General features: G+C 36.1%; 1 protein-coding gene across 3 annotated transcripts in view; it reads right to left on the bottom strand.

Annotated features, from left to right (window-relative positions):
- The window catches only part of LOC145662801 (centrosomal protein of 162 kDa-like), a 105,612-nt gene that overhangs the window by 56,180 nt on the left and 22,975 nt on the right, over window positions 1–26,457 (bottom strand). For 2 of the 3 annotated variants that reach the window (XM_081728688.1, XM_081728687.1), the window contains exons 4-6: window positions 23,347–23,517; window positions 8,870–9,700; window positions 4,627–4,739 (exon numbers count right to left, since the gene is read on the bottom strand). In XM_081728688.1, coding sequence (XP_081584814.1) covers window positions 4,627–4,739; window positions 8,870–9,700; window positions 23,347–23,517 — 1,115 coding nt within the window. Of the gene's footprint in view, window positions 1–4,626; window positions 4,740–8,869; window positions 9,701–23,330; window positions 23,518–26,457 lie in introns of those variants that run through there. The other variant, XM_081728689.1, reaches the window with a different exon arrangement.

Below are 26,457 nucleotides of genomic sequence, written 5' to 3'. Positions count from 1 at the left end.
AAACTTCATTTTCAATCGTCTTCGATTAATGAACTCAAAGTTGGAAGTATCCTGACTCAATCTAAACGTCCTTTAAGTGGTCATTATATTTACATAAATAATTAGCTAGTAAAGAAACAATATATGAATATTTTTGATAAATTGTAAACCAGCATTGCTATAAAAAAAAGGAGTATGAAAAGAATGGCTGACATCATCGGAAAAATATTAACTTCTATTACATTCAGACTTGATGAATATTTTTAATTACCGTGTCCTTAACGTCAAAGATTAAAATTTAATAGTTCTATTAACTAACTCAACGGCCTATGAATCCGGTAAATTCAATACTCATTCACAAAAGCTCTCCACTAATTTTTGTTCTTAGCCAACTGGAACCAGTTTCTGCTTTGTATCCCTATCTCTGCGAGATTCATATTAATATTGCCTTCTCATCTTCGTCTGGTCTTCCTAATGGTCTTCTTCCGATTGGATTTCTAAGTAAAATCTTGCCAATGTTCTTACTTTCTTCCATTTTGGTTACATGACCTGCTCATCCGAGCCCCATGAACTTGATGACCCTAACGATGTTAGGTAAACAGTGTAATTTATGCAGTTCCTTGTTATGAATTTCTGTTGTTCCCCATTCAGGTCCCTCAGGATATTATTTTCAAACACTTTCAGTCATGTGTTCTTCCCTCAAAGTAAGCAACCATATTTCGCAATCATACAGTACAACAGACATTTTATATACACTCATTGACCAAGAGAGAGAGAGAGAGAGAATCAGGAGAGAATGAAATGAAACTTCACGGGTTGCTACGCCATACAACTTTATTGTAATCATTAAAATATCAGATCAATCCACAACGGGTTTGGTTGTACGAACGTAATATATGTTGCATATCAGTAAGTTGTCTTGTAGCCTCCTCTCGAGTGCGGATACATGCATTGATACAGCTTAGACGTGGGTCGTAGAGTCGTCGTATCGTTGCATCAAGCGAGTTAGTCCATAACTACTGTAACTAGACCTTAGATCTTGTAGATCGGCAGTAGTGTTACGTTGGCGTCCGAGCTGGTCCCAAACGTGCTCAATTGGGGAGATCAGATGATCTTCCTGGCCAGGGAAGAACTTCAACATGACATGCAGTCCATATACACATATGCCATACATGTGTGGCGGAGCGTTATCTTGTTGAAAGATTTTACCAGCGTGTTCTCGTAGAAGAAGTAATATATCTGGATGCAAAACCTCACTCATGTATCGCTGTGCCATCAAGGTTCCGCGAATTACTATGAGAGATGATCGAAAGCCATATGCGATGGTTCCCATACCATGATGCCAGGAATAACGCCAGTGGCTCTTATTAACTGCATGTGACACTCCTCCGGGCGTCAACACACACACATACGATAATCGTCTGTCGTAATGCAGAATCAAGACATCGCTATAAACGATCCATTGCCATTTATAAGGATTCCTTGCTGTTCGAAATGCAGCACGACTTCACATGTTGTTGTCTACCCATTGGTGTTAATGGCAACTTACACAGAGGATGGTGCACCTGCAATTCAGTTGATACCAGTCGCTAAGATACGGTGCGGGATAACTTAGGGTCTTCTACAAAATCGACTACTTCTGTCCGGATGGCAGGCACAAGTGTCACAGGATTACGTAATGCTTCACACACATGCGACAATCCTCCCACGCTGTGGTCTGTCGTAGATTACCGAAACCTTCAGTCGTGGGTTGGTGACTTCATGTATTCAAGAGCTCCAACATTCTGCCCACAGTAACATCGGAATATCCCACATGTCTGGCAATCGCACGAAATGCACAGCCTTCGTATGCAACCCAGCGATGAGGCCCCTTTCAAACGTCGTCAAATGCTGCTAATGTAATTTAATGCGCGACGAGGCATTGTGTATTTCCTGACCTTCCTGCGCTGTACTGACTACTTTCTCACGTTTCATAACTGACTGACATGACCAGAGTTGAATTCCTTAGTGCTAACATTATATACTCTCGTGGCTATTCGAGGTGTTCCCGATCTTTGAAACTCTAATCGTTTACACTCTATCCATAGTGCTACACAACTACCGAACTGCTGTTGATTTGGACGACTCTTTTTTTTTTTTTTTTTTTTTTTTTCAGTGTGTGTATTTTAAATTCAATTTCCTCGACGGAATTCGCGACAACGAAAGAATTTGGACTGAATAATAACATGAATTTTCTGCTTTCAGTAGACATTTAATTTATTCATAAGTGTGATTTTGGTCTGATAATGTTGATCTAGATATTTGAAAGTATCCACTTTGTCGAAAGTTCTTATATTTTAACGTATCAATAATTTGCAGTATGATGGTCACGGCGAATGTCCATGTATTTAGCTTTCTTTATATTTACTTCCAAATACATGTCCCTGCAAGCGTTTAATAAGACCTCTGCACTTATTCCTATTGTTCTCCTATCATCCTCTATTATATTTACATCAGGACACGTCAAAACCTGGTGAATACCGTTCACCTCTATGCCCTGGTTGCTAACCGTTTTTCCTGACCTTCCTGCACTGTGCTGATTACTTTCTCACGTTGAACATACTCCGGAACAAACTTGAATAATAATGGTGACAACATATCTCCTTGTTTTAGGCCATCTCGACGTGAAAGCTCGTGGACAAGAATTTTCCTACTCGGATTTTGCTTTTGGCTTCATTAAGAACATCTTAATCTAATTACCTTTCTCAGTATACCAGATTCGGTAAAAATGTTGTACAATGTTTACCTCCTGACAAAGTCATAGACCTTTCTGACATCAATAAACAATTGATGTATCGGGAATTATATTCCCTTATCCTTTAGAGTATTAACGAGTGGTAAATATTTGGTCGATAGTTGATCCATTTCGCCTAAATCCACACTGAAAAACTCCAATAATTTGAACTACTTATAACGTCATTTTTTTTAACATAATGTTTGAAGGGATTTCATGGGATGTTGACAAAAGAGAGATACCACGATAATTTTGATATAAGAGAAATGCTTCGATAATTTTATTACAATAAGTTTTGCCTCCTTCCTTGTCAATTGGAACAATGATTTCTTCTTATTCCAGATGATCAGAATAAATGTGTATCTCCATTCAAAAATTTTCTCCCTCTAGCTAAATTTAATTCAACAGCAATTCTGTCTACATCCAGAGATTTGTGTTTCTTTAATTTCTGTATAGCAATTTCTATTTTTGTTCGATTAGACTCTGAAATTGTGGTTCTGCTGAATGGATTCCGCTTTCTCCATAAATATTTCTTGACAGCAAGTTGAACAAATTTTAAAAGAAATCTTTCCATCTAATCAAAATACTATCCGTATCCGTAAGAATTGTGTTGTTCCTTTCCTTTAATATATAAGTGCGAGATTGACAGACTTTCTTAAATCCGTTGGTCTTTGTATAGTCCCGACTATTTTTGTTTTTACTACTGTCTTGAAGTCCAATAATTTTAGCTTTCAAAAATTGCATTTCTTTGTTCTGGAAGTTTTGGAAGTTTCCGTCTGATGTCAACGAAATTTTGTGCAGTTCAGTCGTTCGGATATTGTAGCAAGGCGCAGTTTTGCCCGTTTTCTCTTCTTTGCTAATTTCGTGCACTCCTGGTCAAACTATCGTTTGTTTCTATATCTGTTTTCGCATGATCCAATTTTTCCTTTGCTAAAATCTTAATGCTATTTCTAATTTTGGTTTCAAGTACCGTCAATACTAGTGCATTCCAAGTTTTTTAAAACAAGAATTATTGTACACTTCAAGCTGGTAGTTTTTTCTCGCCTGACTCATTTCTAATTTTTTCAATTAAAACTCTTCCTTATCAGATCTGAATATTTAGTTTTTTTTCAACGATAATTTATCTCTCTCTCTCTCTCTCTGCTACAATCGCTGCTACCAGGTAGTCAGTGTCACAGTCAGGTTCTCTTAGTGACCGAATATCAATTATGCTAGATTGTCTTCTCGTATCTAACAACGCGTGATCAACGATTATGCGTTTTTTCATCTGATGAGGTGCAAGTATATTTATGAATGCTGCAAAATGGGATTTTTCTAATCTTTCCCGATGGTGATGGTGTAAAGTTTACGAGACTAACGTTGTTGTCATTACCTTCCTTATACAGAGTTTCGTTCACTATAATCGGTTTGAAGAATCCTTTCGCCCTAAATTCACAACCAAATCCCCTAATAAATTTTAACATGGTATCGCGGAAATTGGTTAAATACACGTTCTACTTCATCATCATCTTTACCTTCTATTGGAGCATATACATTTAGAACAATATCGCACCACCGACCCTTCTACCATTAACAAATTCAACATATTTAACTGCTAGTATTATTCGTTTGTGAAAGAAAAACCCTTGATTTTTTTCTTTTACTCACTAAAAAAGATCCGATTCGCACTGCTTTCTAGTTCTATTGATACTAATATCTAATAACATTAGTTGATAACAAAGTCTGCTTCCTCTTGCCTTTCAGTAATTTGAACTGAAGTAAATACACAAATTAAATACACAAATATAAACCCCAAGTAATAATTATACCAAACGGTTGCAAAAGCCTTTACACGAATAGTCTTAATACTGGAGTTAAAAGCAGAAAGAACTAACCTGAGCGTTAAGAATATATATTTCCCGTTTCAGCTTAAACATTTCATCTTCGTATCTTTTCTTTAACTCTGCAACTATTCTCTCGTTTTCCTTTTGTATTGCATCCATTTCAGCTAAAATAGAGGTTAAAATGCATTAGATGTTGAAATTACATTTATTATTAAAATTGTATTCATTGATGATCAATAACTGCGTATTGGATTATTACTCTCAAGTTAAATAAACAGTTCATTCAGTGACACGAAGTAGCATACTAGCATTTCGTGTGAACAAATGCTAACAAATTCTCACTCGACTATAAGAAAAATAATGTCGATCGATCTAACTACTTTCGAGGTAAGCAGCACCACGAAGTTAAGTTCCTAGTTATGACTTACGCAAATGCTCTTCAACGTCTCGACAGCTAGTCTTAATTTCGGGCTAAAATCACGAAAAAAGTTAACTTTTACTTTGTTACTTTCTATTAAAGTGATGTGTAAATATAATTTTTGCACACTTCTATACATCTTTTGTTTTATACACTCTGAATACTCTGGTGTGTTGTTATTCATATATGACAATAAAATTTGAGAATATTAGACACATATAACCCTCAAGATTGAATCTGTGTTTGCACATGTTGTAGTGGCCCGTCAATTTATTTTTTTTATTTTATATATTTATTTATTTATTATTATAATTAATAAGAAAACAAAAGATTTTGTAAAACTTTATGAAAACCGGCGATCCTGTCAAAAAATTCTCAGGAAAAATGTGAAAAGGATGTACAATGGACTAAAGAGAAGTTATTTTGCAGATTTGGAAAATAATACTTATAATAACAAATTTTACTTCTGGAACAATTTTACGAAGTTGCAAAATAAACAGGTACCAAATTTGATTGCATAGAAAGGAATCAGAGTTTTAGCAAGACATATTGTGGAAATTTTTAAAGATTTATTTTGGAAACCTCACAAGGAGCAGTAGTAGTAACATAACAGTTCCAGTTATACACCTAAACGAGACTGTTGAAGTAATAAGCAAGCTTCGACCTATAGCATCTTTAGGACCATATAGCATCCCTAATTACATAATTAAAGCTTGTTCAAGAGAAATAACTCCAACATTACCAAAAATGTATAAAACCTCATTAAGATCTGGAACACTTCCATCTAAATGGAAACAAGTGCATGTAGTATCAGTTTTTAAAAGTAATGACAAATTGAAACCAAATAATTACAGGCCAATGAAGGTGTTTTCTAAAATTATAAAGGAAATTCAATTGTAACTAGTCTCTGCGAAATAACTAGTTATGTTCACTACACACTGCAACAAAGGTCACAAACGGATGTGATATATATTGATATGAGTAAAGCCTTTAACTCAGATCATAAGCTATTTTTCAAAGAAACTGTCAAACATAGGAGCATCTTTGTACTTAAAGGTTTTTGAAAGTAATTTGACAGGTAGAACATACCAAATGAAAACAGGAAATGTCTCGTTATCCACCATTAGCAATGTAATTCCTTAAGGTTCTCCTTTGGGACCATTACTTTCCACAATTTTTATTTGATTTGCCAATAGTTTTAGACAATTCTGACATATTACTCTATACTGACAACATTAAACTTTTTAGAACAGAAAATAAGATTCAGGACAATATTATGTTACAAGATAATTTACATAGAACTGTTGCATGTTGTAAAATAATGGTATAAACATAAATTGTTTAAAAACTATATGTACGACATACAGTAATAAACCTCAGTATTACGTCAGTCAATACGAAATACAAGTCAATATTTTGAAAAAAAAAATCATACAGTATGAAATCTACGCGTAATGTTTGATAGCTGTTTATGTTTTAATGAATATATACAAAACATATATAACTTAGCGAAGAAAATAAAAGGCTATCTATCTAACCAATGGCCTGTTTTTTGTCAACCGGATATATACAAATTGTTGGTAAGGTCAAAATTAGAATATTCATCAATAGTTTGGAATAGCTTTGTAAACAAATTGAAGTGGCTCAAAAATTTTAGAATGTTATGTTTTAAGTTGGGTTTTGATTATTATTCCATTTCGACAGACTACTGAAAAGCATATTTTAAACTTGAACCATTAGATTTGAACTAGATTTTAAACTTGAACTAGATTTGAATAATATGGAAAATAACCGCTGCTAACCGCTACTATGTAGACTAAATGTTGAGTTAGAAACCCCAAAATATGGTATATGGCTAGAATATTGTTTCAACCAAATGACACGAAACATGCTTTTATCACTTTTAACTAAATATAATAATTTCATATATTAAAATTATATCTGATTTTTATTTCTTAATGTGTTCTAGGAATTTCGCTAGGAATTGTCAGAGCCTATATTTGTTACCAGCGTCTACAATTACAGCATTGAATTGTACGACTAGGTGCTGTATTTTTGCTATCAACTGTTCTCAGCACGTTAATGAAGATTATCATTATTATTATTATTATTATTATTATTATTATTATTATTATTATTATTATTATTATCATTATTATTATTATTATTATTATTATTTGCATTTACATTCGCATATTCTTTTCATACGCAAGTTAGTATGATGAAATATATGCATACAGACGTACTATGTGAAAATATACATACAGGTACTATTTGAATGACCACATTTTGCTGAGTTTCTCAGTAAAGTGTATTGGTATTCAGAGGAAGCTCTGTTTTCTTACTAAGCGCTACGCAGAGTTACAAGAACATTTCTTGAAATCAGCGTTACGTTTCACGGTTATGCCGTATAGGCTAAAGAATGAGAATGAATGAAGTGATGGAATGAAGAAAGTAGGAGGAAACAGGAGAACTCCGAGAAAAAACATGCTCATGGTGTTTGTACACCACAAAGATCCCTTCGTGCGAGCTGGGATCGATCCAGAGATCCCACACACCAGAGGTAAGTACCTTTTCGAAGCGCATGGAAAAGAGGATGCTGTTGATGATTTATAGTTCCGACGCGGCTTGTGAAATTTAATAATGTAATTTCAGCTTAGATCATGCGAATCAGGCTGGAAGACCTTCTACAGCAGAATACTATCTCATGAAGGTCCAACTGTGGCTATTCCTGAATTAACAACTCGTCAGTTAGTTCATCCCTGAATTAACTCATAAGAAATACCAAGAGTATTGTTCATGAATAATTAATAAAGCTTTAGTACATATTTCGTCACAAAGTTCCAATTCTATATAAACAGACAAGGAAGAACAACATGGAATAGGTATATGACAGTACACAGTATAGTATAGTATAAAATTGATACATGTATCGGCAATACATTTTCAATTTTTCACTGAAATAGGAACCAACCGGAACTCCGTTATTAATATTATGTAAGCGAAAGGTGGCTGGACATAAGAAATGGATTATGTACACAACAATATATTATAGCAATGATCTTCAGAAAGCTGCAAGACTACCAGTTCCAATTTGTGGAGGCATTTCAGAAGTATTCTTCACAAATTCGGACTATTAATCTAGATATGCATAACAGCAACGTGAAGAAACTACATCAACACATTCGACAGGAATTACCGAATAGATAGGGTTGTGTTCCATCACGTCTTCATGACTTTGGTCGCATACAGAAACTTCTATAATACTAGCGGAAATCTCTTATAATTTACCGAACACTACGCCATTTACCAAACACTGTTAGAGTTCTAAAGTCTAGGAGGGTCAGGAGGGCAGGTCATGTAGCCAGAATGGAAAAAATGAACGCTTGCAAAATTTTAACTGGCAGTCCAATCGGAAAACGACCATAAGGAAGACCTAGGTGCAGATGGGAGGACAATATTAAGATGGATCTCGCAGAAGCAAGAATACAAAGTAGAAACTGGATCCAGCTGGCTGAGGACAGAAATCAATAAACAGCTTTTGTGAACGCGGCATTAAACCTCCGAGTTCCATAGGCCATAGAGTTGTTAGCTATCATACTTTTAGGCTACATATCATTAACTATACTATGTAATTTCGTTTTGCTAGTGTAATAAACGAGCTTAATGAGGTTATATTTCAGTATCAGTTTCACTTTAGTAAGTGGCATGACTCGCACAGGTTTAATTTTTACGTTTACAATGAAATTAGTTTTTCTTTTTTCTTTTTTTTTTTTTTTTTTTTGTTGTTGTTGTTGTTGTTAAGTGCTAGTAACAACGTAGAATTATAAAATCACACCTCCTTTTTTTCAAACAAAAAATAAAGAATAACCTTACCTTTCAAACGAAGACATCTTTTCTGCTCTTCCAGAAGTTTGTCTTCAACAGAAAAGGCAATTTCTGACATAGAGAGAGATGCAGCATTGAATAAGTTCTTGTTTGTTCTTCTATTACTGGGCTTAGAATTTTCAAATTCAGTTCTTTCTTCCGTTACTGCGGGAGATGCAGATCCGTATTGTTCTGTACTAATGTAATTATTTTTAAGGACTTCCTTTACTATTTCACAAGAGTTAGAATGTTTCACCTCATCTGACCTGTTCTCATTCGTTTCAGATTCAGTTCTTTTCTCAAGAGCACAAATATTATCACTAAGACCTATAGTACTTTTTTCATTAATACATACAGCTTGGACAGAATTTTGTTTGTCTGTGGTAGGATCCACACTATATGTATCAGGCTCGAAATTTGTTGCCCCTATTTCTTTCAAGGCTACAGCTATTTCATTCTTCACTTCTTCATTTATTATCTGCATTATAGCATCTTGATCTAAACCAGGACTTTTATTGAAATATTCATCTGATAAAGCATTGCTTAAATTATTATTATTTACACTTTCAGTTTTGCTTTTATCAGAACAACGACTTTTACATTTTGTATCAGATTTTTCAGATACAGATTTAACTGTCTCGTCGTTAATACTATGATCATCACTATGTCTCTGTCCACTATCAATAATTTCTAAAATTGATCTGTCAACCGAGATACGAGCAGAAGGTAACGCTGTTTCTAACATTGATCTGTCAATCGAGGAACGAGCAGAAGGTAATGTTGTTTCAAGCTCTTCTGCCTCTTTCAGAATTTCTTCAATGTTTCTCTCTTTGGTAACCACTGAAAATGAAAAAGACAAACGTTCATAATTAACATCCAATATATATATATATATATATATATATATATATATATATATATATATAAGTCTAGTGTAATATTTATTAAATTGGAAAACAAGTTAGCAAATAAATCTAACTTTTCTTCTTAGCTAAATACACAAAGAAATTCTAATGTTATCATGCTCGATATTATGAATATATACTGCTGAGTGTGGCGACACTATACATATGTACTATTAAACATCGGTCAGTGTTTACTTGTCCTCCATCGATTTTAACACATTCTCTAGAACATTGAAAAGAGTATTAACGATATTAAAGTATCTGTGTCAATTTTCTAGTACTTACAATATACTATTTAGAAAAGCCGTTATCACATTGTAAACATTGAGTTTAGTAATGTAAAACATTTTCTGAACTGATATACAAAGAACAAAAGACAATACACGAATGAACCAAGATTCAAAGTCGAGTCTCCCGCTAACTGTGGTGATGAGTTAACCACAACACTACACAGTACACTACTTGAACAGCCGAACATACTACCACATGGACTGTACCGAAACTCTTGTGCTTGCACAACAATGCGCATATTATATGGACTGTACCTCTGACGGCTGATTTACATTATACGGGGAGCATGAAATGAAAAAAAAAAAAAAAAAAGATATTAAAAAAAGAAAGAAAATTATAGAAAAAGAAATTTGTTGTGATTAATATACAAGTACATACTTGTGACTGGCTAATTTCTTGATGTAGTTATTATGAACCTCCAGACATTTCTGGAAGCGTAGCACAAGCTTCTGTATATCCTTTGTGTAAAAGTCTACCGCCTGCAAGCCACGTTTTAGGTGAAGGGAAAAAAGAAAAAGAAAAGAAATCGCTGGGAGCAAGATCATAGCTGTCAGAGAGGTTAGTGAATAGTTTCCGTTGAAATTTTTGAATTGTGTAACAGTACGAGCAGCTGTGTATAGGCGGGCATTGTCATAGATCAGAAGAATTCCAGAACGTAGCATTCCTCTCCGCCGATTTTGGATGGATCGCCACAGACTGCTCAGGATTTGGCAATACACATCTACTGCAATTGCTCGTTTTGGTTTCAAGAATTCCGTAAGAATCACATTCTTTTAGCCCCAAAACACAATTGCCATGATTCTGTGAACTGATAGTGTTTGAATTTCTTCGCTTTAGGAAAACCAGAGTGCCGCCATTGCACTGACTGTTGCTTCGACTCTCCAGTAGTGTACAATATTGTTTCATCCCCCGTCACTATGTGAGAAAAGAGGTCTTCCCTATCCTCTCCCCAGTGGGCCAAAAAATCACGTGCACCTGTCATTCTTTGCTCTTTGTGAGCGTTTGTCAACAACTTTGGCACCCAATTCGCGTGGGTTTGAGAGTTTGTGATAACCCAGTTTGTCAGTCACATTTTTTTTTTTTCATTGTTTTCGCAGGCATTTCTGGAAACTCTTTGGTGAGTCAGTTATTGTTAACCGACGATTGTATCGCACTTGCCCGCTAACACATTCCACCAAACTGTCTGTATAACCGTCACCAGCTTATAGAAGCATTTTTTGTGGACGCTCTGTATATTTTGGAAAGACAGTAATTATTTTTCGATTTATACTTTATTCTGCGACGCAAATAAGTTCTTTCTTCGGTGGGAATTGCTTCTTTCCCACGCAATTGAACAAAGAAGTTATTATCGTCTATTCGTATATATATTTAAAACATTGCTTTCTGGTGAGAACATTTCAGTGAGCAACGAAGGTTCTCAGTATTTCTCCCTGACTTATTAATATGCACAGTATATATATTCTACAGTTATTTGGAACTGAATAAAGTGCTTTCGTTAATCGTTTATGGAAATATTGCAGTAGGTTAGAGCAGATCAAAGCAAACCAGGTGTCTGAGCACCAGGGCGACGCCAGCCACATCGCTTTACCAGTTTGTTATCTAAACATTCTCACAGTCAAGTTATCGCAGTGTCTCGTGCGTTGTGGCCAGTGGACTAAAATTAACGTCAACTCTTTTAAAGTTCTATTTCATGTACATACAGGTGTTTAACCTGAGTGCTTTTAAGAATGAACTGCCAACATTGGTCAGTGGACCAATGCAGCTCGTATCTCCAACCCCTAAGTTCGAGGAGTCTTACTCCGGAAGTGTGAGCACGTCGCGTCGGGAATCAAATATGATGTGCTAAGGGGCACAAGCTATTTATTAGCCGGTGAAGGACGTTTTCTTACGGCTAGCCCCAATCAGTAAAAACCAGGTTCACACACCTTGTGCGTACGTTATAATGCGCCCTCCAACATTATCATTCCTCTTTGGAGACTACATAATTTTGCTGAAGACTCGTGTAGACTCTTCAGGGTTGTTTGGAGCAGCAACTATATTACTTCGTGGGATTATCCTGGCAACTTTTCCCCAGTGCTAATCCCCCAAGTGCATTAGTGGTGTGAGAAAAATATATTTAGTAAAATTATTATCTTAATCTTCAATCCTAATATATAAAGTGACAAAGGGCTAAAGTATAGCGAAAAAGTAAAATGTGACTTTATTAAAGGAAATAATTATACATATTCAGTGTTAAGTGTTGTGATCGTTTCTTTTCGTCATTTTTTAAAATAGTATTTTAACAAATAAGCATAGTTTCGTTTAATGCAGTGCGTTTTTGTTGTGTGTATGAATGATGTTTGTGTGCGTTGTGGTCTGAGTGACCGTCTGATCGTCCGTGAGGTTTTCGAGACGAGACATCCGAACCTCTCGGCGTCTGATGCTCTTATTATTGAGATCGACGGGCAATTCGGAGAGAATTTAGAAATCCCTTTTTGGAGATGTCAAGTAAGCCCAGGTACCCGAAACATACTCATTGGCAGGACCTCGGAGGACAGACCCCGGAAAACAGTTATATAAGTAAATGGTACCCGAACAGCGACCCGATACCAGGCGATTATATCTGCCTGAACACTAGACCTTTTGCTGTAATCATCGACATGAACCTTTTGAATGTCCTTTCCGAAACCCTCTGCATCATTGTCTGACTTTCACTTCACACATTACTGTCGGTTTGTAAATAACACATAATTTCCAGTAGATGTCAGTTGAATTCTGTTCTTCGGCGTTCAGAAATTCTATGACAGATCTCACTTTACATTTGACGGATTTTTGTATTATGGTAGCCATTTCCTGTTACTGATACTCGCACGTATGCAATTTCCTCGGACGAATCTATCTTTGTTGCAAGCACAGAAAACTAGGGCATGCCCTCTGCACAAACATAACTTCAGTGTTTGTAACCCCGCTTAAAAATCATCATCTTTTTATTTATTTATTATTTTTTTTACATGTACCTCGTATGATAAATGGAGAAAATAACTGATATTATGTCACATCAGTTCCTTAATACGGACAAACCCAATGATACACGAAGTGAAAAATACACCATGGATCGAGATTCGTATCCAGATCTCCCGTTGACAGTGCCGATGCGTTAACTTCTACGTTACTTAATCCACTTCTTTAACAGCAGAGTCCGTGTAATATAAATCAGTTGTTCCTTGTATTTATCATTTGCATTTTTAAATTATTCTTTGACTTCTACAATGTTTGAAGAAATGTGTAAAAGTGATTAAGAGATCAACATTAATTTCACTTTCCACTATAATACTTTAATTATATTTAGTCACATACAGGGCCGTGACGCCTGTGATAAAAAAGATGAAAGAGGCAGCCTCCAGCTGTGCAACGGTAGTGCGTTAACCGATAGGAAACAATTAGAGTGAGAGGCAAACAGCCGATGAGCCAAATCTATACGCGAAAGGGCATCACGGGATGAATGATAAGTGATATGGAATAGTGTTACGCTGTCAAGTTCTGCGTAAAGATTGTATATCGGGATAGAAGACGGCGGAAATAATAATAGCAGCTTACGGCAATGAGTGCATTTTCAGAGCACAAGTTTTTAACTGGCACAAAACATTTGAAACAGGAAGACAAAAAGTAGACGACAACAGCGATTCGCGTGCCATGTCACGACAAAAACGGAAGAAAATGTGGACTGTGTGCACCATTTGTTGGATACTAACATATGCCTGAGTGTCTGTTTAATAGGATAGGAATTGGGCATCTCAAAAACAACAGTTCATGAGATTGCAGCAGATGGCTTGCAGATGCAAAAAGTGTGTCCAAAACCAATGCCCACTCTCCCCTTTTCGACTAGTATTTTTCACGAATTGTTGGAAAATTCCACGGCTGACAAGGGACATTACCCAGGTGTCCGGCTCCGATTTCAAGAGTTGTGATGTGGTTATTAGAGATTACTGCAGAAGTCACTTACTACCCTTTGTAAACGTAGCGTTAATGAATGAACAACCATGTAGATACATATAAGGCCTAGGGGAAAGTCGTATGGTAGGTATGACCTTGACGACAGCCTCTTGAAACCCGCCATTTTGAATTAAGGTCAAGTTCTTTAAATGGGAATAGGGTAATATGATACATAATTTCGGGCTAAAATTTAATCAGGAAAACAATGGTGAAGTTAGCTTTAAGATACGCACATTTGAGAAAAAGTTACAGGCATATTAATTGTTTATACTTACTATGTGCGTAAGTCTCTTATCTCCGCTTCTAACCAGTGTATTAATGATAATAGGTGGATAAAAGCTTCGGTAATACATATTATGCCTAGAGGCAAGTGGTATAGTAAGGGTACCTTGACGGAGCCATCTTGAAATCCGCCATTTTGAATTAAAGTGAAGTTTTGAAAAATGAAAACCATAGCATGTGACACCTCATTTTAATAGCAGTTTTACCCCAAAAGCCAATGGTATGCTTATATTTGCTCTATAGTTAACCAGTATGAATTTAGGACTGCTTCTAATGTGCCCCAAACGTCCATTATTCGATCTTTCAAATTGGCAACACTAATAATTTTCACCGCATGTTTTAAGATTCCAACTGCACTTTGCAATTGTTGCCATGGCTCATGTTTTCTAAATTTATTACATTTTTTAAGAGTTGCGATTTGTCAGTTAATGAATAGTGTTGGGATAAGCATTCAGCAATCTTTCTGAATTTTGAAGACTTGCAATGTAATTATTTATTTCCTATACCTGCCCTTTAAACACTCGTTTACTGACATGAATCATCGCACAACGAAACAACTCCAACTTTGCATTCAGGTAAACCGAAGACGTAGCCTGTAATTGATAGTAGATGAGACGAGAAAATCAAATGAAAATTCATTCCAAAAAGGAAAACGAAATGATTGTTGTGTAAATCAATGATCTTTTGCTTTGTTTTATATTTATCTCTTTATTGCTTATTTATTTATTTTCTATTGCATATTAGCTAGTCAGACAAAAATGTCATTCTGGAAATCTGAACCATCTAATATTTTATTGTGAATTATTACAACATAAAAGAAAAGAGTTTATAATCACAGTGGACATGATAATAACTTCGAGAAATTGAACCCTTATCAAGAGGCTTTTACAGTACATACAGGATAATAACCTAAATCTAAAAAAGGTCAGATAAATAACTTGTCGCATGGAAATACGTTTAACCAATATAAGAAATTTCTGGAATGCCTGGGAATTGACTATAGCCACCATAATATCCTCGTATCAACATCTTCATAAGAATACGAATAACAATTACGTTCAAAACAAAGATAATAGATTTAATATTCACAACTCCCAGTGATCCCACTTACATCTCAGTGTTATAACTTTTAATTATTAATAAATTAACTTTAGTTTTGGACAGTACTAGAGAACAGGCTATTTGATCCTAAGTTTGGGCCTATGAACACGGTATTTATGGATGCCGAAATGGTATGTCATTCGTTTTCTAGCGATTGTTGTCGAAGGTTCATATTTGTAAAATTTATAATCAGTTTTCATCGGGAACTCGATTAAGTTACACTTCTTTATAAACAAGTTACCTGTTTTCATATTATGTTCATGGTACAAACAGCGTGTTGGGAACAGTCACATTATGCCTCTTTGATATTTTCTATCATTCGTGCTGTTCCTTAAAAGTTGTACTTATTAAAAATATTTTATTCTTTGTCGTTTGCGCAACATGTAAGCTACGTTTCCTGATAGTTTTGTGTTCATATAACAACAGTTTGTTATAATTTCATTTGTATTTCTTTGCGTCGCATAGGTCTATAGGCTCCCCATGTATTCTGGGTTGAAATAAATAATTATATTACAAGTCTTCAAAATTCAGAAAGGTTACTGGATGCTTATCCCAACACTATTCATGAACTGACAAATCGCAACTCTTAAAAAATATAATAAATTTAGAAAACATGAGAAAAGGCAACAACTGCAAAGTGCAGTTGGAATCTTAAAACATGCGGTGAAAATTAGGAGTGTTGCCAATTTGAAAGATCGAATAATGGACGTTTGGTGCACATTAGAAGCAGTCCTAAATTCATACTTGTTAACTGTAGAACAAAAATAGGCATACCATTGGCTTTTGGGGAAAAACTGCTATTAAAATGAGGTGTCACATGCTATGGTTTTCATTTTTCAAAACTTCACTTTAATTCAAAATGGCGGATTTCAAGATGGCTGCCGTCAAGGTTACCTGTACTGTACCACTTGCCTCTAGGCATAATACAGGGTTAGCCTAAAAGAAATACACAGGTTGTACTATGTACAACATGTTATGTATTTTTTTGAGCAAGACGATTTTACCTATGATATATGCGTACATACTTGAAGTTTTGCGGCTGACACTTTTAATTTTGTTTCAGTGACGAGTGTGTGATCTAAGCGGCCTGGCCCTCGAACTTGACCTTGACGTGGCTTGGAGGAATATGGCGAGTCAAGTTGAGAAGGCGTTCTGTGTTCTGGAATACTAACTAACTAACTAACTGACTAACTCTATGGCCTATGGAACCCGGAGGTTCAATGCCGCGTTCACAAAAGCTCTCCACTGACTTCTATCCTTAGCTAACTGCATCCAGTTTCTACTTTGTATTCCAATCTCTGCGAGATCCATCTTAATATTGTTCTCCCATCTGCGCCTAGGTCTTCCTAACGGTCGTTTTCCGATTGGTCTTCCAGTCAAGACTTTGAAAGCGTTTCTACTTTCTTCCATTCTAGCTACATGACCCGCCCACCTAAGCCTCCTAGACTTGACGACCGTAACAATGTTGGGTGAACCATATAAATTATGTAGTTCCTCGTTATGAAGTTTCCACCATTCTCCATTCCCGTTCCTCTTGGGTCCGAATATTCGTCTCAGGGTCTTGTTCTCAAATACTTTCAGTCTATGTTCTTCCCTCAGAGTAAGTGACCATGTTTCGCAGCCATACAGAACAACAGGCATGATTATCGTTTTATATATTTTAAGCTTCAAATTCCTCGAAAGAATTCGCGACGACAAGAGATTTTGAACCGAATAGTAACACGAATTCCCTGCTTTTAGTCGACATTTAATTTCTCCGTGAATATGATTTTCGTCTGTTAATATTGATCCTAGATATTTGAAACTATCCACTTTATCAAAAGTATTATTTAATATTTTAACGCGTCCATAATTTGCTGTATTCCGGTCCCGGCGCACTACACCAAGGCAAATTCAGTTACTGTAGTGCAACGTTATTTTAGGACAAAGTATGGGAAACAACCACCCACATGACAGTCCATTTATGACTGATTGCATAAATTTCAAAAAACAGGTTGTCTGTGTAAGAAGAAATCCATTGTCTGTGTAAGAAGAAGACCTACAGTGTCAAATGAAACAGTTGAGCTCGTTGAGACTTTGCAGCCCGAGCAAATCAACGACACGTGCACGAAAGAAACTTGATATCCTTCCAAAGACTATCTGAGACATTCCACGCACAAGTCTCAAGTTCTATTTATATCGATCGCAATTACTGCAAAGTCTCAGTGAAGGTGACAAACAGCAACGTTTAGAGCTTTGTGTGTTCATACAAAATCTTCGTGAAGAAAAAGATGACTTCCTTCAGCTGCTTACATTTGGGGACGAATCAACCTTTCACATTAGTGGTGTCATAAAGAAACATAACGTGCGTGTATGGGGAAATGAAAACCTTCACAAGATTGTGGAGAAGATTAGTGACTCCCCAAAGGTTATCGTGTTTTGTGCTGTATCGCTCAAAAAGGTGTATGGACCGTTCTTTTTCTAAGAAGAAACCGTTACTGGAAGAACGTACCTGGACATGCTGCAATTTTGGTTGATGCTACAACTTGAAGAGCATAGTGACAATTTCATATTTGTGCAGGACAGAACCCACTACTCTGGCATTCCGATATAAGGGGTTACCTTGACGAAGTTCTTCCTAGGCAGTGGATAGGGAGTTCAACTGATGAGAACATGGCTACGACTCAATGGCCACCACGAAGTCCAGACCTCACACCATGTGATTACTTTCTGTGGGGTTTCATAAAAGATGAAGTGTATATTCCCACCCTCCCTCAGAGTCTGACGCAACTAAAACAACGAATCAGAGATATTGTAGCATTGGTGGACAGTCAGTCTTTGATGCGTGTTTGGGAAGAATTGGACTTCACACTAGATGTTTCCCTTGTAACCACACACAGAACATCTGTAGTTGTATTACAAAAACTTCCAGATGTACCCTACAACTCATGTAAGTTATGTCACCATGTCATTAAAACTCTTCATTTGGGGGACCACTGAAGTTGTCTATTTCTTTTAGGCTAACCCTGTATGTATTACTGAAGCTTTTATCCATTTATTATCGTTAATACGCGGGTTAGAAGCGGGGGTAAGGGGCTTAGGCACATAGTAAGTATAAACAATTAATATGCCTGTAACTTTTCCCCAAATGTGCGTATCTTAAAACTAACTTCACCACTGTTTTCCTGATTAAATTCTAGCCCGAAATTATGTATCATATTACCCTATTCCCAGTTAAAAAACTTGACCTTAATTCAAAATGGCGAATTTCAAGAGGCAGTCGTCAAGGTCATACCTACCATACGACTTCTCCCTAGGCCTTATATGTATCTACATGTTTTTTTCTTTCATTAACACTCCGTTCACAAAGGGTAGTAAGGGACTTCTGCAGTAATCTCTAATAACCACATCACAACTCTTAAAAATTATTTTTAAAAAATGACAAAACCATAGAAAACATGCACCATAACAAAAATTTCTGTCATCACAGATAATGCATACATACCCTCTATCAGGAAACAAAATTTCATTCAAATCGGAGCCGGACACCTGGGTGATGTCTCTTGTGAGAAAGACCTACAGCGTGTAATTATTGAAAAGGTGATGTGTGGGTTTTCGAATACCACTTGGAAACAAAAAGACCGAGTGCAAAGTAGAACACGTACGAATCATCCCGTCCGAAGAAAGTAAAAATGTTTAAATCTAAAATGAAAAACCATGATGATAGCGTTCCAAGATTGCAAGAGAACTGCCACAACGACAGACAGAAAATAGAGTTTTTTTTTACAAGGATGTGCTCGAAAGACTCAGAAAATGCACCGTCCGCGTCTGTTCTGTGGATCGCAACGATGTGGATCCTGCATCACGATAATGTGACTTCGCACACCGCATTCGTTATCACGGGATTCTTAACTACAAAAGGTATAATAACGCTTTTTCAAGCTTTTTCAAGCACCATATACGCCGGATCTCTCATCCTGCGATTATCTCTTCTTCTGAGGCTGAAGAGAGACTTGGAAAGATACCACTTTGCGACCATCGAGGGCATTCAACAACCGGAATAAGCCGGACCGTGACAAGCAACCGGAACCATAAATACAGTCCAGCACGCATCAAACAATGAACAGATCGTTGGAGGTACTGCGTTTACGGAAGTGTCTTATTTTAAGGAGATTTACGCGTATTCGACAGTATTGTGAAAATTTATTTTCCAGAACCAGTCTTATTAGGTTATTAGTTTTCGAACAGATTTTGAATAAATCCAACACATAATGCAAGTCGCCAATTTAATTGGGCTGAAAAAAATTGAGAGTGATGAAAGTACATGTCCGTCAAAGAGCCTATTGTATATTTCTAGAAGTTAAAAAGCACCTCGTTAAACGTTTTATCTACAGTATTGCTGGCTATGGTACTGAAGGCTGGATTTTATGAAAAGCATAATTGGGAGATTGAAACCTTTTGGGATATGGTGTTGGCATGCCCGTATTTATATATTGTGCGCACCTGTGCTCTAAATTAATTTGCCGCCTCCTCCCCCGCACAAACTTATCTCTCAAAGAAGGAAACAAGCCCTGATTTTGCAAACACACCTGCCCTTGTTGAATGGCAAGTTATAAAAGTTATAACATAATTTTAAATAGCCTAATTCTCTCAATGATGATTATGATGGGGTTTCTGTCCGAAGATAGGTGTCTCACCCGAAGGTCCCTGGGCAAGGTGAACCAATGGCAGTTTGCCATTGCCTTCCATAGGATGATTATGATCTACTAAGGACGAGACCTACAGCTTAACTTGGGATCCGAACCACTTGTGTCCCACCGGGAATCGAACCCGAGACCCTTTGATTACAAGGCAACGAGATTAACCACTCATCCATTGGGGACACATTCTCTCACTACTGGCTATAATTTATTCATGTAGGTTTTACTTAACGTCCGAATAATAATTGGTGATAACTGATAAGAAAAATGATTGTTTATATTATTTACCGCCAGTACTGGTTTAATAGCATTCATATTAATACTACAATAAGCTGTCTGTCTTTAGTGCTTTTCAACTCGAGAACCATAATGGATAGAAACATGAAATTTTAATGATTTGAAGCTCTCAGAAAAATTATCCAAATGACCTGTTCCAGGTTCCTAGGTCACACCTGAGCTGAGATATGGGGGGTGCAAAGTCCTCATAAGAATAACATGGGGCATTTTAAAAATAATTGAAAACGATCAATATTAGAGTTGAATTCATAGTTTTTGGAATCGCTGAGATGAATAGTGACAGTTTTAATCCAATTCAACATCAAGGTCATATTCTACTTCCCAGGGAGGGGGCGAGATTTTAAATGTAATCGAGAACAATATATATTTGTGTTGAATTAATAGTTTTCGAGGTCGCTGAGTTATCCGTATCAGTTTTCATGATGTTCAAGTTCATCATCAGCTCTTGGGGTGGGAGTGACTTTTTAAAAATAATCAGATAAGCTAGCTAATTAGTAACTAGTGTAATTAGAGCGAATTAAACACATTAACACATTTTGTCGCGCTTGCGCGGAACTCTGCAGGTTGCTAGTTTGAATATTACTTTATTGTAAATCTTTTTAAAAATTCCAAAATTTTGCTGTTTCGTAAATTATGCCTCCCTGTGCTCGAGCACAGAATAGCACTTACCTAAATACAAGCCTGAGTGTTGGAGACAAGCTCTCGAGTGTCTTGAGCTGCCACGATAAGTAATAATGAAATTTTCAGAAGAGTCGATGAAAAAATATTATCAGATCTAGATAAAAGGAAATCTAAATTAATTGTTATCTACTATGGCATCTCGATGCACCACACTGATTGAGAGCTGATTTTCGGGCATTACCGACAGCTATGGCTTTAAGGCCGTCGGGACGTTTGCATGAATTTATTGCGAGCAGGACTGAAAGCTCCTCCGGGGGGACCAAATTCAATAAGAAAGACAAATTGCATTAAAATTTATAAAAGCACCCTTAAAATTAGGCAATATTTGCAGAAAAGTAGGGATTTTGGGGGGTTTAAACTCGAGGACCCACTTCCTGCGTATGTCTCTGGCGAGTTACTTTCTTTTCAACAAGAGAACCGCCGCGAAACCTACAGCAAACTTTATGTAAAAGCCGCATATATCCCATGAGACCTACACGTCTACCTTCAGCTTCAGTTTCACAAGGAAAGGTACCTACAATTCTAAATTTTGACCCTATTTCGTACCGAAATATGCTTTTTATTTTACGTTCTTATAACTTCTATAAGTTTGTATCTTTAAAAAAATTATCAAGGAAACTGAATCAGATGTAAACCTATTGATTGATTGAGTTGGAGTTTACCTTTGCAGTTAGAAGCCTTGCCAAATGTATATAAGTATCGTCTTGTCTAGATTATCAAAAGGTTGTTTCTCTTTTCGTCTCGATTCTCGAGAAGCTTGTTCTCGTCTTGTCTCGAAAATTTCTTGTAAATCCATTGCAGCTATTTGCCATAATAAATTTTAATTTATGTTCATAAATTATTAATATGCACGATTCGATTTGTTTAATAATAATAATAATAATAATAATAATAATAATAATAATAATAATAATAATAATACAATAATATCAGGTTGATTACAATACTTATTTATATTAATAGTATCGTATAATCGTATAATATGTTTTAAAGGGGAATAAGGGTTTCATGTGCTGTGTAGACATGGATAATTTATGTTTTGCCGCGAGTAGAAAAAGGTTGCGGAACACTGCAGTAGACAATGAAACTTACTGTTAAACTAACTGGTAGCGATCGCTTTCTTTCGTCAAGTTGAACTGATTGATAAATAGGTTACCCGTATGCAATCGCTGAAAGTACCTAATATTTGGAAAGTAAATTAGAATCGCATATCAGAAGTAAGTGACTGAAACTGTCCAATTCTGGTACCAATCGTTTTCTTCCAAGTCAAATTGACTGATATATAGTTTGTATGTAATCGCTTTAAATAAATCTCCGGAAAGTAAATTAAGTATAATGTACCGGAAGTGGGAGAACGAACTGTCTTATTCCGGTCCTGATCGCTTTCTTTCGTCAAAATGAATTAATATATCTTCCTGTGTGTAATCGTTGGAAATACACCACCCGCGAAAACAAAATTATTCCTCCCAAACTGACCTAATATCACATAAAGATTTCTGACCGTCTCAAACAGTTTTAATTCACCAATGCCGCACACAGATTTAAGGTTTGCTTACCCAATAATTACTAAGCAGAGATATAAGTCTACTTCAATTTCGACGCATTTCTAGCTACTTAATTTTACTTTCGTCATACACAAATACAGTGCAAATCATCATTCACCTATCAAAATAAATTCTCATTTTTCAGGTTGATTTGAAATAAATTTGAAAATCAACTGTAGTATTGTAGAATAGAATATCGTTAATATACAGAAAGAATAAAAGTGTCAAGACGTACTTGAGATACGTAAAAGTGAGATGAGCATTACAAAGACTACTATTTACAAAGTACAAATTTTTAGCATCTAGGCAATCTCACAAGAGAAAATCTACATTCTCTGAGATTTTATGTGTAATTGAATGAAAAGCGTTGACAAATAAAATTAAAAAAAAAACATAAATAGTTGCTTGCTTTCTATCTATGGTCAGACTAATGTAATCAGCAACAAAAATTAGAGCATTAGCAATGGTATGATTTACCGAAAAATCTGACTGAAATGGATTAAAATGATTAAATTCCATTAAATAGGTCGAAATTCGGTAACTACCTATAAATTATAATGCCTCTGATGTAGGAGTTAAAATGCTGACTGGTTGGAAATCGTTGCAACATTAAGAATTTTTCGAACGGTTAAAACTTTGCTTGTTTCCAAGGAAACAGTAAAGCTAATATAGATGAAACAAAAAAGAATAAATTTTAAGGTATTCTGCATTAACTCACTTAATTACAGTATCACCTTTTGTTATTATTTTCAAGGGGTCCTCCTGTTTTCCAGCAGTGCCTTCTTTGAATGATGGAGAACTATGACTACCAGCTTCTTCAGACAATACGCCAGGACTGGGTGTTTCTTCCAACTGCCGGATTTTCTGCATAATTTTGTCAATATTTGAATCACTGGAATCATTAGCTGAAAACACAGATATACAATATATATATATATATATATATATATATATATATAAACATAATTTATTTATTCATATATTCATTCAGAAGAGAAAGTTAAATATAACTAATAAGGAAGGTGATTTGTGTAGTTGTTCTTCCAATAAAATAATAAAAGAAACGTAAAAAGCTGCACTATTAGCGCTGCGTTCTAACAGCAGCAAGTAATTTCATTTTATTTTACAAAACATATTTCTTTATATTTATATATATACCGTGTAACGTGGGTTCCTGTCACCACGGCATGGGGCGTCCTCAGGTTGCGGATCGAGGAGAAGGCCTCTAAATATATAGGTTTGCTGCGAATATACTGAATAAGCAGTCGCGGACAACCGACTAGGAGTGGTCCTCCAGCTTGGGGGTTTGGGTAAGGCTAACAAAATCATCCTGTAAAAAAAAAAAGCACTTGCTCAGAAATATTCACAAAAGTCTCGGACAAGGACTGATAACTTGGCACGACCTCAGCAAAAGAAAATGGACATGAGATTTGGAACATGGAATATTAGAAGTCTTTATAGGGCAGGCGCGTTAAAATGTGTAACTAATGAGTTAGAGAAATACAGGATGGACCTAGTAGGAGTTCAGGAAGTTAGGTAGGAAGGAAATGGATCTATGAATTCCGGAAATTTTACGTTCTTTTACGGCGAAGGAAATAAAAATCACCAGTTAGGAATAGGGTTTTTCGTTCAGAAACGAATATTACCAGCAATTAAACGGGTTGAATTTGTTATTGACAGACTTTCTTTTATTATTCATAAGGGACGGTGGTGTGATGTTATTGTTTTAAATGTATATGCCCTAACTGAAGATAAAGATGACGATATAAAAGACAGTTTTACGAAGAAGTTGAACAGATATTTGACCAACTCCCGCGATATTATATGAAAATTCTATTAGGGGATTTCAATGCGAAGGTAGGACGAGAGGATATTTTCAAACCGATTATAGGGAACGAAAGTCTGCATAAGGAAAGTAATGACAACGGTGTTAGACTCGTGAACTTTGCAACATCCAAAAACCTAATCGTGAAGAGTACAAAATTCCCACATCACGACGTTCATAAATACACTTGGACATCACCAGACGGAAAAACACATAATCAAATTGATCGCGTTTTAGTAGATAGAAGGCGGCAATCTAGCTTCATGACAATAGTTACTATATGTTAAAATATAATAGAGCAGAAGGTAAACAAAAATTTGAAAAACCGATATGCGTTAATACATTTTGTTGCGCATACTGCTACTTTTCTTTCCTAAGTGATTCTCAAAACTACCGTTCTTTAAGCGAAGTAGCTAAAGGCGTTTGTAACTTCTTTTTTGTTACATTATGTTTTTAAACATAGTATTAAGTAATTCTTGAGAAGTCTTGCTACATCTCTGTAATTACTGTAGCAATGAAAATAAAAATGCAAACATTAGTGTATAGAAATATTTAAAATAAATTTATAAAAGTTCGGTGATTTGTTCCATTACCTCTTAAAAAAAAAAAAAAAAAAAAAAAAAAAAAAAAAACTATTTTACGTTAAATTTCGTAGCAACATTACCTTTTACCAGGAAGGACAATTTTATTCTTTTAAATGCTGATGTTTCATCATATTTAAATAACCTTTACGCATTTAAAATTAATACAAGGGTAGCCAAAGTCTTCCCTTGTTCTGGTACACAACATACCTGCATTTTTACAGTACAATGGAAAAGGTTAACATTCAAAGTATGGTACCTCGTGTTGGACTGCCTGTAGCCACCTTCCTCGAATCTACGTTGAAACTAAGTCTTCTCTTTAGAAGCAAAAAAGTCAATCATTGCTGTTTTCACTCCCGCTGGTTATTGAAAAATACTGATTTCAGCAAGTGCGCCATGGACTGAAACAGGTAGTAATCGGAAGAGACAAGGCCAGGACTATATGCCAGGCGTACCATCAGTTCAATGCCATCAAGTTGCTGAATTTTTTGTTGCGTTTTTCGAGCACTGTAGTTGTCGATTATCTTGTTGCAGCAGGGCACGCTTACGGTTCACCAATGGTGTAGTGGAGAATACATCTAATTTAACTGTTCGGAATAAACGTCGGTATTGATGGTACGACTGTTAAGAACGAACTCTAAGTGAATCGCCCCCTCGTAGTTTCACTACACACAGAACACACCTTTATGCTCGAAACTTCTTTGTTTACCTGGGTTCTGGAAGTTGGCCCTTGCTTAACCGCTCTTTTTGCACATCGAAAGAGCCACTTTTTGTTGCAGTGACAATCCATTTCAGGAAACTCACACCACGTAGATTTTGCAGCAGTCGTCGGCACATATCCACTCTCTTGCAGGTCTGACTTGGGGTCAACTAATGTGACACAATGTGGCAGCTCGTGATAGTTTTCCCGAGTTCGTGAAGATGACGCACTACAGTGGACTGGAACATGTCGAGTTGCTTTAACAATCGTTGTCTGCTAGTGGATAGATTTTCCTGAATCGCGTGTCATATAACCTCAGGATCTGTTACCCTGGGGCGACTGGACCTTGATGGATCTTCGAAATTTATACAACCTAAACGAAATTTCTGAAACCAATGAGTTGCTATGCCTCATTTTTCTTTCGCATACGGTTAAAAAAAAAAAAAAAAAGTTTTAGGTTGCTATAGCAGCATTATGCCCGAGTTCGAACTCATACAGTAACAGTCTAACTGTAACACGTTGTTGAACACTCACGTCACTGCCACTAAAACTGACCGAAGATATTGACAGAGTGGTGGCCTATGTGTTGAACAGTCCGCTTGCTACACTATCTCTGGGGCCAATATAACCTTGTATTTACGGTTTACCTCATGATTCTGCTTTTCAAGTTGTGGAAATATTGCAAGATATATTACTAACTTTTGTAGTATCCAGGAAACTGATAGAATGAGCTAAATAA

This window comes from Thermobia domestica, chromosome 10 (assembly GCF_964235325.1).
Source record: "Thermobia domestica chromosome 10, izTheDome1.hap1.1, whole genome shotgun sequence".
Lineage (NCBI taxonomy): Eukaryota > Metazoa > Arthropoda > Insecta > Zygentoma > Lepismatidae > Thermobia > Thermobia domestica.
This window is presented reverse-complemented; position numbering and strand designations above follow the sequence as displayed.